Below are 15313 nucleotides of genomic sequence, written 5' to 3' on the forward strand. Positions count from 1 at the left end.
ATATGAAGGTGTTTAAACTTACAGACAAAAAAAGAAAGAGCAGTTAGTGGTTAATTCTGTCTGTAACCTTTCAGCTCATCACAACCCTCTCAAGAAATGTACAGAATGCAACGTGAGCAGGAACATTCAGGTGTCAGAGCTTCTTATTAATGCAGGATGAGCACTTTCCTCCACATACAAACATGCAAGTCCTTCTATTATTAGTGCAGATCGTACCGAGGCCCCTGCTGCTGCAGACTTTGGGTCTTTGTGGAACGTCAGCACTCCTCCGTGGAGCACTGTCCATGTCTGGGCCCAGTTTTTCCTGAAAATGTGCAAATAACCATCAGTAACACAGAACAAAATGACAGAAGGCGCTGGAGGAGATGACACATGACTCCAAACACACCCAAAAACAGAAACGTGAGAGTGTTTTCAAAGTGATGTTTCAGCTTACCTCACTTTCTTTCCGTTCTCACACACTTTTGTTTTGTTGAGAATTCCGGCTTTCTCTAAGTTCTGCACCTGGGAATGTAAAATATCACAACTTTATTTTCAGACTACTTTAACTGTTAGGTCTATGTGTAAAAGTTTTGTGATATGAGGGACACACACTACTGGCTGAAGTGAACACAACCTTCTTCAGTAAAGCCATGCATTCAGATTATGTTCAACAGCTTTTGCACAATGATGAATATGGTAAATCCTTGAAAAGTAAAAGATTTAATCATCCGCCTGTGTTAAGAGTCGTAGAACAGACGATATTCCGAAGAGGAAGGGGAGAAATCAAGAGAATATTTAGTCTACTCTGTGTATTTGTAATGAGTAAGGCCGTTGTCACTCTACGTTTTTGTTATTGCAGGATGAAATTTTAGATGAAAACCAACAACTCATTAGGCTGTTTCAAAATACCTTATGACTTCCCCTTCCTGTGTCTGCCGACTCACTCTCAACAAAAAGGTAAATGCTTAAAAATGGGTCGTGAATATATAGTTTCATTTTCAAAGTGTGAGTTTACTCTAGCTTCCTCCCACAATCCAGAGACATGCAAGATAGATCAAGTGGGGACTCTAAATTGGCTGTAGGTGTGAATGGTTGTCTGTCTCTATAGCCCCTTTTACACTGCCAGATTTTTGGTGAATGTTGGGCCGTTTTGCCGGCAAGCTGCAAGCGTTTAGACACACAGAGCCAGATTGGCGAGTTGATCCGAGGTGCCCAATTTTCTGCCTCGTAGGGTAGACATACTGGCGGAACCTTTTTGGTTTAAACAGACCGAGGCGGCCTTCCACAACGGGAGGGGCTGTTGATGACGCCGCATGTGTGACCAAACAGGAAACAGCTGATAGCAAGAATGAGCAACTAGTAGCAAGAGGGAAACGCAAACCTGACAGACACTGTAAAGATGAGCAACTGGGGAGACAAGGAATTGCACGCCCTCCTTGTCCTCGCAAACAAAGAGGCCATTAACCGTCAGATGACGGGGACGGTGAAGAACGGGCCGACTTACGAGAGAATCACCAAAGGACTGACCAGCCGTGGCTTCCCTCCCACGTCACTGTTTACATCACACGCTGAGCTACATGTTTTGTTACTTGCTCACGCCCCGCATTGCCCCAAAAAAGGCACATTCTGTATAAACAAAAGTAGGTAGGCGGCATTTTGCTGCACTCCCCGATTTTGTTTTTTTGACCTTTGACCTTTTAGATATAAAATGTCATCACTTCATCATTTTATCCTATTTGACATTTTTCTGATTTTTTTTTAATTCATTATATAATTTATCATATATTAATGATTTTAACTGCACTTTAACTTTTTTCTTGTATGTTATGCCTTCCTTAGTATATTTACGTAAACGTTTTATTTTCTACTCTCTAGTTCTTTAATGAATTGTTTTTAAATGTCCTTTTATATTATATTACAGTATATTATGTACTGTATTATGTATAAGGATCTTGTCTTGATCCTTTGCTGCTGAAATGTCCTCTATAAATAAACTTGTCTTGTTTTGATGCCCAAAATCTGATCAGTACATCATTGAGTCAAAGTACACATTTGTGCCAAATTTGAATAAAATTTCCTTGAAGCATTTTTGAGATATTACTTTGTAAAGAATGGGACAAACTGACAGACAGTTGTCGGGCATTAAAAAGACATTTAATAACAAAGCAGCATGTTGATAACTGTATATTTGCAAGTCAGAAATCTGCAGTGTTTGGCAAATTAACCCCTGAATACAGCCGAACATGAGCTCCAATCCCAAACCCTATAGAGGACAGATGACACTGGGAATATAAACAGCAGGTTTATCAGGATGTCAGCTGTAACATGCATCCCAGCAGCAGTGGAAACTCATGCACTTTAATGCAGGGAATGAAACATGCCTGTTCATGCGCAACAAACGCTCTTTGACTGATCTACAGTCACACCTTTCACTCATCATAGATAGACGCTGCTATCTACGTGCCGAGCTCAGGTGAACGCTCAAACTAACAACCCACATTATAGCGCAGCCACCTGGAGGTCAGATAATACGGGTTCCTCCAGGGTCTAAACCCAAAAGCCTTCAGAGAGAGAGACACAGAACAGATCAGATACAGGGCAGCTCACAGTGCTTCATGGCTAACCAACTAGAGCAGACCGGGCAGGCAGAACACACACTCACGTTATGCTGTGTCTCTGGTGAGTTTCCTGTACTGGAGCTGTCGCTGCTGTAGTCGGACGTGTTCCTCCTGTGAGTGGGGAGGAACCTCTGAACAACAGGAGAAGGAGATTTTAGGATTTACAGTTCATAAAATCACCAGAAAACATTTACATTTCATTGGGCAATGGATGCTTAGTGTTATAACCGTGGTCATATTTTGTATTCTTGTGTGTCTTTCCATGAACTTAGCAGTGGTTGATCCATCAGAGTGGGTAGACACAGCTAATGCAACAGACTGGCTTGTAAGCTGACTTGTGTGTGAAGCGGTGTACAGTTTTTTTCACTGCTCGTGTCATGAGTATAAGGTTATGACAGCCAAACAAACAACTGCTTTCACACAGGCAACACTGTTTGGATCTCTGGGAAATTACATCCAAAAAACACACCCGCAGTTACCATTTATCACCACAGGTGTCGCCAAAGAGAGCAAAACTGACATCTTGAAGATTGTAACTTCAATGTTACAGTATACAGAGATATTTCAGACAATATTAGAGTCACTTTAGAGTCAAATTTGGTACTGAAGCATCTCTTTTTAGTGATTGTTGTTTCAGATCACTGTATTTGCCCCCCCCCCCCCCCCCATCCATAAAGAAATAGTTTTCCCAGTTTGATGCGAAGAACTTGACTGGCCAGCACAGAGCTCTGACCTCAGCCCTATCTAACAACTCTAGGATTAAGTGGAACACCGACTACGAGCCGGACCTGATCACTGACATCGGTGTTGAGCCTCGATAACGCTCTTGTGTCTGAACAGGAGCAAATTTCTGCAGCCAGGTTACAAAATCTGGTGGAAGATTGGAGGCTGATAAGCAGAACATTAACGCCTGTTGTTTTGTAATGAATAATCACATACGTCTGGAATGTTCAGGTGTCTACATACTTTTGGCCATGGCATGCATAGTTACACCCTGTATGTGCCAAATCCAACCACACCGGGGAGACACATTTATAAAAAATTATTAAGAGATCAAGTAACTGTTTTTTGTTACACCTAATGGGGAGACATGAACACATAAACATACTACTGCTGTGCCCTTGAGCAAAGTGTTGAACTCATGACTGCTCAGAAAGTAAAAAGCCCTTATTTGTATCCCAAGTGTTTGTGTACAATAACCCTCCCTCTGCCTGCAGCTCTGTCCTCAGGCTGCTACTGTAAATACGAATGCACCGCAGTTGATTTGCCTTGCTAAATACGGGTTTAAAAAGCTGGGAGTGTCGGTTGTTGAACAGGGACTCACCCTCACTACTTCTGCCTGACTAAACCGTTCTGTTGAAGCCAGCTGACACACCCTGGACGTGGGATACAGCGTATACATGTACATGCAGGTCTGAGTGTGTGAAAGTATGAGTGTACCCCATCATCCTGGGCTGAGCTGAACTGTGCAGGTCCCATGGTGTGTCTCCAGTTCTTGATGACTGATGTGTTGTCTGCCTCGACACCATTTTCCATTCTGGAATGGCCTGGAGCTACAGGGACCTGGAGGGACCGAAAGACGTTTAAGTTTATTTTAATTACAAAAATGTGAAAATTTGAGGAATGACACGACAAATTCAAAGACGTGTTTTACTGTAAATCAAAACAAAGTACTATGTGACTCCTGAATGACACATATTGTCAGTTACTGTACATCATGAGCAAAGTGGTGCGCCATGTAGTGAAGGAACTTTACCTCAGGCAAGTTCCACTGAGACTTGGAGCCGTCTCTAAGGTAGTAGTAGGTCTGCCCTCGATCATCCCTGGACTTGATCCACTGTTACACAACAAAAATGTCTTGGTTAAAAATGACTCAACTCAATGCTGTTTGCCAGATTAGAAACTGTTACAGTGTGTCCGTCAGGCATAAGCCTGCAAGGGATCATGTGTTTGGTCCTGTGTGTGCACATGTGTGAGTGTCTGTATCTGTCTGTCTGCAGCTAATGTGGCAAATTACTGGACCAATCAGCCTAATATTTTGTGTGCACCTTTATGACTGTATGCTCAAGGACCTCTCGTGGTTACGGAGATTGTTGAAAAACCTCTTTTATTGACTGCCAACGACTCCTCATTCCTCCTAACTGGCTCTTATGAGCCACATTTTGGCCTTTGCAGTGGCTTAAAAACTGATGTCCAAAAAAAGGTTTGGTCTTAATTTGAACTGAAGCGTGTGCAGATTAATTCCATATCTAATGTGTTAAGATCTACTAAAGATAGACAAAGAATTAGTCCCTAGCCCATTTTAGACAGTCTTTTTTCAGCATTGGCAGTATAAAAACAAATCAGAGAGTGCAGCAAAATGCCGCCTACCTACTTTTGTTTATACAGAATGCGCGTTTTTCAGGGCAATGCGGGGCGTGAGCAAGTAACAAAACATGTAGCTCAGCGTGTGACATAAACAGTGACGTGGGAGGGAAGCCACGGCTGGTCAGTCCTTCAGTGATTCTCTTGTAAGTCGGCCCGTTCTTCACCGTCCCCGTCATCTGACGGTTAATGGCCTCTTCGTTTGCGAGGGCAAGGAGGGCGTGCAATTCCTTGTCTCCCCAGTTGCTCATCTTTACAGTGTCTGTCAGGTTTGCATTTCCCTCTTGCTACTAGCTGCTCGCTAATTCCTGCTATCAGCTGTTTCCTGTTTATCCACCGGCAGTGGGTCGCACGTGCGGCGTCATCAACAGCCCCTCCTGTGGCGGAAGGGCGCCTCTGTCTTTTTAAACCAAAAGGGTTCCGCCAATATGACTACCCTACGAGGTGGAAAATTGGGCGCCTCGGATCAAGTCGCCAATCCGGCTCTGTGTGTCTAAACGCTCGCAGCTTGCCGGCAAAACGGCCCAATATTCGCAGAAAATCTGGCAGTGTAAAAGGGGCTCCTGTCTTTGTAACCTTCATCGCCATTTTAACTATAAAGACAGTAGGAGGGTTAATTCCACCGGGCATAGCTTGTGCGGTCTGCCTGCAACCTGGGTTTGTTCCTTCCACTGCACGGTGTCATACCACACCAAATTTTGCTCATTGTTCTCATCTCCTACTAAGCTGTGCCGTAGCCAACAGAAAAAGTAAATACAATTAAAAATCCAGGTGGGGATGACATGGGTCAACGATCTGTCGCTGTGTTTCAGTGATCGAAAATACCTCAATCCTCATAATCACATAGTACATATATTCACATCTAGTACCTGTAAGCAGGTGAAATCGATCTGATCTGTGCAACACGCCATGGCTCCATCAAAAACAGGTGAGGCGCACATTTTTATAATTTTTATAAGCCTCTGGGATGCTTCTGGGATGCGCTGCGCCACGTCTGCTGGAATTACAAGAACTGTCTCGACTGGCAGTGAGCAGCCTGGGGGGCGGGCGGCTGCCTGGCAGACATCTGCACTCTCCTTTACAAGAAATGAATGCTTCTGAATTTTTAAAAAATATCCTACGGCTCTAGTAAGAATGAAAGAGTAAGGTGGGTGACCTAAAGGAGTTGCATAACACTCTTTCGCTCCCCGTGTGATTGTTTAACATTATTCTACACCGTAAAGACATCAGCACGCTTTCAACAAAATGCTCTCTGCAAACAAACATCAAGGTAACCGTGCTGGAAATGTCTCTTCATGTCAACATCTATGTTTACCCAATACTCTTAAGCCTTGTTTACAGCTGGTATTAACATGCGCCCTGGGTGATCACATGCGGACAGCTCTTTAGTACAGGTGTGAATGCACCCAATGCGTCCTCAGTGCCTCTTGAGATCCGATTGTTCAGACCACATTTGGAGGTGGTCTCAGCTGCATATGGCCACTGTCTTTCAGCAGTGTGCAGACTAATGTGTCCTGAGCTGCACTGACCACCTACTCAGCTGATGTCCTCTGCATGGGCGGAAGTACGTACTCACTGACACGCCAACGCCGTATCAGACCATAAAGATATATTACAAGTGCGTCAAACATCTTGCGCGATTTGGTTTGGCTGGAACACGCCAAGGAATAAAACCCATAAGTGTTGTTTTAATTTCGCCTGTGCGCCAAGATAAGTAGACTTCTTCTTCTTCTTCTCTTTCTTCTTCTTCTTCTTTTAATTTCCTGCAGACTACATACAGGAAGTGCACTGCTGCTTCCACTTAAAAACAACAATGCATTTTTTCTTTGCAAACGGAAATTATTCATGTGTTTACTTGCCTATAAAGCGGGGAAGTGAGCTCTGATCACAAGTGGTCACTCAAGTGTGAAGACACATTCTAATATGCCAGGTGTGAACAGAGAGACTTAGAGCTGCCCACTTGTGATCGGATCACCCAAGATGCATGTTAACACCAGGTCTGAAAAGGGCTTTAAAGTGTTCAGCAGGTTAAAATGAATCTGTTTATATCAGTCAGTGCTGGGAGCTACCTGCTCTGGAGAGTGTTCACTGGTGAACACCCAGGTCCCATTGGGTTCCACATTGAGGTTCCAACCAGAAGGGGTGCTTCGGTCCAGGTTGGCCCGGGGGATGATGGTCCGGCTCATATGGCTGAGGGTGTACTCTTTAGGGAGGGTGGGAGGGCCCGTGGCGAGGAGCTCCTGGTATCCCTCTGGCTGTTCAGCAGCTGGGTAATCCTCTGAGGGGTAGTCCTCCTCAGGTAGAGGAGGCTGGGGATAGACACACAGAACACATTAAAACACACATAACGTAGTGTAGACTCACACAGAGGTAACTGCTCATCACTTGTGATCTACTGGAAGTGTGTGGTGGTGTATTTATCTGCAGAGACTCTGCCCTCCTACTGTGTTTTCTTAGTTTCTGTGCTCAGGACGTTTATACCCACTGCGTTCACGTGAGGTCAGGGCTTTATAAAAACACAGGTCAGGTGCCAGACCGTAAACAGCACGCGTGAAAGAGACACGGCACCAAAAAAAAAAAAAAAGAAAAAAAAAAGGCAAATATAGTGAGGCAAGATGCCAAACTAGATCGAATTTGGGGTTGGCTTTTACTTTCAGTATCACTGCCGACTGTTCACCAACAGTAACCAACAACCCTGCACAGATCAACATTTTTGGAAAAATTCTATTTCTTGGCAAGAGTTCGACGAGAACATTGATACCATACTGATGTTTGTACAGTAAATATAAAGCAGAAGGTGTTTAGTGTAGCTGGGCACGAGGACTGGAAACAGAGGAAAACAGCTAACCTGCTGGTACGTGAATGCTACGACCTTTGGGCAGAGGCAGGCTAGCTGTTTCCCTCTGTTTCCAGTCTTTATGCTAAGCTAAGCTAATCAGTTGCTAGCTGCAGCCTTGTATTTAATGTACAGACATGAGGCTTGTGTCAATCGATGTTAACATATGCTGCAGCGACTGCAGGCTCAGTTGCACCTCCAGCCCTTTGCTGCACGTCATCCCTCTCTTTCTCTCCCCATTTCACACTAGAGTTTCCTATCAAATAAAGCAAAAATGCCAAAAAATATTCCTTAAAAATAATAATAATAAAGCTCTTTTGAACTGAAGTGAACTTAACCACGGCATATTAAAAGGGCGGCGCACATGCGTTTCCGTTTAGATGAACATTTTGCTACGTTGTGTCTCAGCTGAACACATTTCAGGGTTTTTTGTGTCAAAATGCTGCTACATTTCACTGTCAGTGGAATAATTTCCCACTACGACCCAGATACAGAGCTCAATGACTTTTCCGTGACTTTGATAAATAAGCCATGGCATTTCCATGGCCTCAAAGTATTCTTCTTTCTAGCTCAAAAAACCTCATTAAGGGGCAGAAAAGGGGTCACCTGTTGCTTGTGTTGTGAGGGAAACAGCTGAAAACTATCTAACGTGTGAATAATGTGTTCGGGATGATCCTATAAAGTGAAGCATTGGACACTTGAACTCTCCTGAATTCCCCTGACTGTCTGGGATACTCAGGAAATCAATTCAGATTGAGGACAAATGTCTTTTAAAGTTAGGGACACTACTGATGGGGGCACTCTGCGCTGGTGCTGTGAGCTTCCCTGATGAAAATGAGTCCTGTCTGCTATGTAGGTGCAGACGATTTAATTCCATTAAAAGCAGACTGTATTTACAGCTTTCCCCTGGGTGAAGCTAAAACAGGAGACAGAGGGAGTTTAAGTAGAGCAGCCAGGCTGTCCTTACCGGCCCGTCCTCGTGAAACCTGTGCACACTCATAGGCTCCATCAGAGGGGGGTACGGGCTCAGCTGCTCTGGAGGCTCCCAGGACGTCTCCCCAGACATCGGGTTGTAGAAGTAGGGGCGACCGCTGGTCTCATCCACCAGCTGCTCCCAGTCGGAGGTCCACGCAGGGGGGGAGGCGGTGGATTGAGAAAGGGCGGGAGACTGAGGAGGCGAGGGGGAACAAGGTGGCTCAGGGTCCGTGGGGGAGTCAACGAAGGGGCTGTCCCAGGTGGTGCGCCCCGTGGAGGGGTGGTAGTAGTACTCCTGTCCACTGTCTTGGTCAACATGCACCTCCCATCCCTCTGGGTCAAGGTAGGAAGGAGAGTAGGATGAAGGAGCCGAGGGGGGAGACTCGGATATGCTTTTGCGAAGTTGTGCTACGTTGACGTACACGGCTGACTTGAGACTTTCATTCTCCACCTGTGGAAACAGAAAATAAACGCAGATGTAGAAGTGCTGTCTTTTCCAGGTTTTAAAGGCTGCATTACAGTAAAATGGTGCAATTTTCTGAACTCATCAGACAGTTCTAGCCTTTCTTCTACCTGCCTTTACCCACTCAGTCATTATGTCCACATCACTGATGATTATGTGTGTGAATCTTTTGTGACCACCCCAATAATCAACGCACCAACAACAACAGAGTGTTTAGTAAGTCAGGACTATCAAAATGTCACAACAAAGACAGTGAAGAAATTTGTGGGAGCAAATCAGCCAGACACTGAATGTTGCTTGATGAGTCTTGTATTTTCATCACTGTACATGTTGTAAGCTTTTTGTAAAGGAGCTGTACTTTACTTATCAGAGTAGAGGGATGTAGATGTGACTGAAGTTTTTTTCTTGTATCATGAGCCTCCCCGGAGCTACAAATATTTTGCACAAAGGCTCTTCTGTGGAAAAATATTTGAGTGCAATATAAGGGAGTTTTTTTAAGTGTCATATTGTTTACTGTTTTGTTTTTATGAGCTCTTTTTTACTTATCTTTGCACTGAGGAGGTTGCATCTAATTTCATTGTACATGTACAAAGACAATAAAGATACTCGATTCTATTCGATTTGATTCTGTTTTATTTTTCCCTGAGCCTCCCTTAAGTGACTGAGGGAAAATGGATGACCCTCCCTCCACCATAAATAACCATATTTGACAGTTTGTGGCTGTAATAAATAGTGTGGTTGTGGAGATTTTTAAAGAAAACACGCTTTTCAAACCCACTTGTGATTTCAGGGAATCTAGGGATATTTAAAATGAATACAAATGCGACCATTTAAAGTTGAATGTCCCTCCCGTAAGCCAAATCAAAAAAACATAACTCCTTCCCCAGTGCTTGAAAAAGTATTTTTGAAGTGCACCACCCCTCCCCTCGTATAAATAACGCACAGTCCCTACCTATGGGTGCGTTCCGAATCACATACTTTTCTTTTTACTTTTAGTAAAAGCTGCCCTTAAAAAGTACGTACTGTTGCATGCAGTATGCACACAATCAGGAAATACTACTTTCGCATAACGTTACACCCTGAACTTTGACCCTCTTGCTTTTATATCTGTTACCTTGGAGATAAAAAAACGGCACTCACCGAGGTTGCCAGAGATGGAGATAAACTATCTGCTGTTTGTGATTTATGTAGCTTAACTTTAAACTTAGAACTGCATAGACTGCAGATTCTAACATATCATATTTGTGACAGTGACATTACATCTGCAGTTCTCTGTCATTGTTATTTTTACAGTTACGTCCTTTATTGTTTGTGATAATTATGATTATTTTGTTCACTTAAACAATTAAAATTCCTATTATTACTATTCAACAGGTCATCAGTTATTTGAGTGTGCTGTCATCCATCATTTGGATATCTGACAGCTGTCAATCAGCTATCAAAGATCTGCTAGCTGTTTGCCACTCAGTCAACGTGACGTATCGTCCACTGTCCTGAGGATTGTGGGTCAGAATAGCCAGAAAAGCATGCTGACTTACAGACTGCGAAATCGGACCACATGTAGTAGAACGTCCTGGTATTTTTGGCATATTGCATTTGACATACTATGTATTTGGACATACTAAATCTTCGGTAACACTTTACTTGAAGGTATCTACATAAGAGTGACGTGACACTGTCATAACTATGACATGACACGGTCATGAACCTGTCATATACATGTCATAAACGTTTATGACTGCTGTCATTAAGTGTCATTTGGTTTTTGTAATGACAAGTTGACATTGTTTGGGTTGTCTTGATTATGACAACTTGACATTAATCAAAGTGACATTACCAGAAGTTGTCTTTGTCATGACAACTTTGTCATGACAACTATGTTAATGTCAAGTTGTCATTACAAGGACATCCCGAACAAATTTAATGTCAACTTGTCATGACAAAGACAACTTCTGGTAATGTCACTTTAATTAATGTCAAGTTGTCATAATCAAGACAACCCAAACAATGTCAACTTGTCATTACAAAAATCGAATGACACTTAATGACAGCAGTCATAAACATTTATGACATGTACATAATGTTTATGACAAGTTCATGACCGTGTCACGTCATAGTTATGACAGTAAAAGAAGAAAAGCACACGCACATCTCATTCATAGGTGCTGAGTCCGTAAAATACAAGTAGGCAGGTAGAAGACTCGCAACACTGCAGCTCCCGGTAGAAGAATTCTTTTAATAAGTGACTACATAACTTAAGATTACATAACAGAAAAAGACAACGTTTCGAGCCCAAACGGGCTCTTCGTCAGGTCAGTGAGAGCCTGCAGTGTTGCGAGTCTTCTACCTGCATAGTTATGACAGTGTCATTTCATTTTCATTTTTCATTTAACCTTTATTTAAATCTCGAGGAATCATTGAGAGCGAGCCCTCATTTACAATGATGTCGAGAGCACAACAAACAACAATTAAAAATCACAAAGAACGAGCAAATAACAACAGACCGAACACCTTTAAAAACAGTTACATTCAAAAGTACGGTAGTTGGTAATCATAGTTTTAAACTGGCCTATAGTAACCATTGTGTTGAGTTTGAATGTACGTTGCAAGATGTTCCAGGAAGATGCTGCAGAAGAACGAAAAGCAGTTTTACCAAATTCAGTGTTAGTGCGGGGAACATCGAGCATTAAGCAATCAGTTGAACGTGTAGAATAATTACTATGTGACCAGTTCAATAAAGTGCTGAGGTATGGTGGCATGCTGCCGTTCAAAACTTTATAAATGAAAAGTAGCCAGTGCATATCTCTTCGCACAGATAAAGGTGCCCATCCCACCTTATCATATAAGACACAATGATGGGTGGAGTAACTGAAACTGGAAGTCATGTGACCGTTATGTAGATACCTTCAAGTAAAGTGTTACCAAATCTTCTTCTGACATACTATATAGTAGGGTTGTCAAAAGTATCGATTCTCTGAAAAGTATCGATACTCAAACGCTGAATCCGGATACAATACTAATTTACAAAAGTATCGATACTAACAGTGCACGCCACCTCAGCGCCTGACGGGTGCGCGCGACGGGTCCGACGGACACGCGCTTTGCAGGCAGCGTCTGGCAGGCACAAATTCCTCGCTGCAACCTGCTTGTTGTCGTCGCTGTGCATGCATGCACACATATCTGTTGCTGTAATATGGCCAGCGCGGCTGCAGGAGGATCAGAGCAGCCAGTTTTGGTAAAAAATGATAAAGGAAAACGCGCTCTTTGGAAATATTTAGTGAAGTGAACACAGCACGCTGCAGACGGCAGGTACAGCCCCTCCCCTCACTACCAGCTAATTCACAAATGTTGAAAAACCTGTTCTATTGACTGTTTTATACCGCTATTGACTCCTCACTCCTCTTAACCGGCTAAAAACAACAAGCCGTACTATGTGTTGCAGACCACATTTTGGCCTTCGTCGTGGCTCAAAACTGACATCCATAGAAAAGTATAATCTCATTTTGAAGTGGAGTATCTGCAGATGATCCACTAAAGTTAGGCTCGATAGGAGATGAGTTAGTTTTTGTTATCTTTGTTGCTATCTTGACTGCGGTTGTTGTGCATGAACCCTATATTGTCTCAATTTCCATTTCAAGGTATTTGGTCAAAAATCAAATGATATTTGATGTTTTCATTATCACCCAGCTCTGTGTGCTTTTCTAAAGACATTTTGTGAAGTAAAACAAGCTCCAAAATGACAGTGCTTGGTGAACTTGTACTTCACAAGATAAAAGCAGCGTCAAGCAGTGTTAAGTACCAGCCTTCAGCACACTGCTCTTTGCAGTTTAGCTCTTAAGAAGTCAGCCTTCCGCATCTTACAGAGCACCAGAGCACAGGAAGTAGCCCACAGCTGAAAAAAACACACACACCACAGAGGCGTTTTTCCTGCAAATATGATCATTACCTAATTCTAGACATTTCAAAAACACCCACACACAAGAGTTCAATGCTCTCATATCAATGTAACGTCCTGAGGTTATGTCTGTATTAGTGATCCACCCAAAGCAGACTAACGTGTGCCAGTCTGTGGTGTTTATGGGATGCCACAATGAATGCTAGGTTTAAAAAAAACATATATATATATATATATATAGAGAGAGAGAGAGATTATCTACCACACAAATGAGAGCATCTGACCACACGCTAACTGCAGAGAACTAACAACTAGGTTACACTTCAGCACTATCATCAGCCATTATCTTGCCCTTTCACGAATAAAAACCTTTTCCAGTTTTTCTAACACAAGGTGCATTTTCAGTTTCTGTCTAATAGAGGGAAGCTGCTGAATCCTCCATTTCATGTTACTTTCATAAGCAGATGATTTGACTCGCTGCACGGCCGGAACCTGACATGCAAAATGGACCCACTCATCGCTAACAATTTGTTTAAAGAACGTCAATTATGAGTAGGACTGAAGTTGTGATGAAAGGCTGCCTCTGTCCTCAGCGCTCTGTGAAACCGTGACGCAATAAAAAGTGTCCCCAGCGTGACACTTGAAATGACCCCTGCCAGAATAAAAACAATGTGATCCTGCTTTAAGTTGCTCTTTTCTCACCTGTGCTCCACTGAGGCGATTATTCCTCACCATGACACTCTTGCAGAGCCTTTTATATGCCTTCATGATGGCACATAGAGACTACACTCCTACAGACGATACTCTTAACTACGTCTTGTCTCACAGCTCATGGTCTATATTTACCAAGGCCTGAGACCTGTGTGTGTGTCTGTGCTGCATCTTTTCATCACTGTGCTAAATGTGCAGCGCTGTAAAGACGAGACATGTTAAGGATACCAACAGACATTTACTCCTACACTGTGCTTCAGTGAAGTTTTGAGGTACTTTGCATGGGTATTTTGATGTTAATCTGCAACATTTCAGGGAGCAAATATTGTACTTAATTAATTTGACAGCTGGAGTTACTTGTCACTTTGCATTAGAGGATTTTTTTTTTGAACATGTGGTCCACTTCAAAAATATACTGCATTGTTTGGTGTACAAAATCTTCCTTTTATGAAGTCATTGTGTGAAAATGAGTCCCTAAAGTTGTATTTTCTTCTTAATTTCAATGCAAGAAATTTAAAGTTTCATCTTTCATAACTGTTTGCCACAATCTGCCTCAAAGTTATTCAGCCACTCCTTTTAAAAGCGAATCAACAATTTAACTTGAAATAATAAGTGGTTAAATACAGTATTGTTACTTCAATTTCCGCTTGTTTTACACAAAATATGTTCTTTTAAGATGTGATAATACACAGGAGTGCCTTTAAGAGATGTGGTATTTTGCAGTAAAATTTGAGTTATAATCATTCTGTAATACAACATGTAGGTATAATACAACACCATCAAAGAACCATTTTCTGTTTGAGTACTTTTGCTTATGATACTTATGATACTACTGAATATTGGACTTTCACTTGCAGTATTTTTTACATTGTGGTATTACTACTTTTTCATAAAGGGTAACTTCAGTTTGTTTCCACTTGGATCCTTTGTTTTTGTGTCAAAGTGACAAATGGGAACAACCAGAGAGAGAGAGCTGCAGCCTGCAGCCATGAATAGCCGTGAATGTAACGTTAATGAGCAAATGCGCACTGTCAAGGTGCTTGTTTTTACCACTGACAGGCTCAGATTGTTATTCTAAGTGTCTGACAACATCATGGAAAGGATCCCTACAGAGATAGACCTTTATTTTAAAGAGTTAGATCCTTTTCGTTTAACCAGCAAACAGCCCAGAAATTGCCGCGCCAAACCCACCAGACTCCATTTAAATTAACAGTAACTGTATCATCGTAAACACACACTTCAATTAGAGTCGACAGAAGTGAAATAAAACTCACAAAAGCCATCTTGGTTTGTCTTTCCACTCTTCCAACAATCACCAACTCTGGTTTGGTTGAAATAAACTCTTAATTCACCCAGTTATTTGTGAATATATGCTGCCTCTATATACACTAAAACTACTGTTTACTTAAGTGGAGTCTGGTGGTTTCATTGACGTTTGGGCCTGTTTTTGGTTAAACAAAAAGGATTTT

General features: G+C 42.4%; 1 protein-coding gene across 2 annotated transcripts in view; it reads right to left on the reverse strand.

The window, feature by feature from the left end:
• Positions 1-15313, reverse strand: part of arhgap27 (Rho GTPase activating protein 27) — a 46110-nt gene that overhangs the window by 8741 nt on the left and 22056 nt on the right. Inside the window, exons 4-11 of one of the 2 annotated variants that reach the window (XM_078163718.1) lie at positions 8768-9226; positions 7034-7273; positions 4357-4437; positions 4041-4163; positions 2645-2731; positions 2481-2543; positions 437-504; positions 217-304 (exon numbers count right to left, since the gene is read on the reverse strand). In XM_078163718.1, the coding sequence (XP_078019844.1) occupies positions 217-304; positions 437-504; positions 2481-2543; positions 2645-2731; positions 4041-4163; positions 4357-4437; positions 7034-7273; positions 8768-9226 (1209 nt within the window). The remainder of the gene's footprint in view (positions 1-216; positions 305-436; positions 505-2480; positions 2544-2644; positions 2732-4040; positions 4164-4356; positions 4438-7033; positions 7274-8767; positions 9227-15313) is intronic. The other variant, XM_033612200.2, reaches the window with a different exon arrangement.

Source organism: Epinephelus lanceolatus, chromosome 21, assembly GCF_041903045.1.
Source record: "Epinephelus lanceolatus isolate andai-2023 chromosome 21, ASM4190304v1, whole genome shotgun sequence".
In the NCBI taxonomy this organism is placed as follows: Eukaryota; Metazoa; Chordata; class Actinopteri; order Perciformes; family Serranidae; genus Epinephelus; species Epinephelus lanceolatus.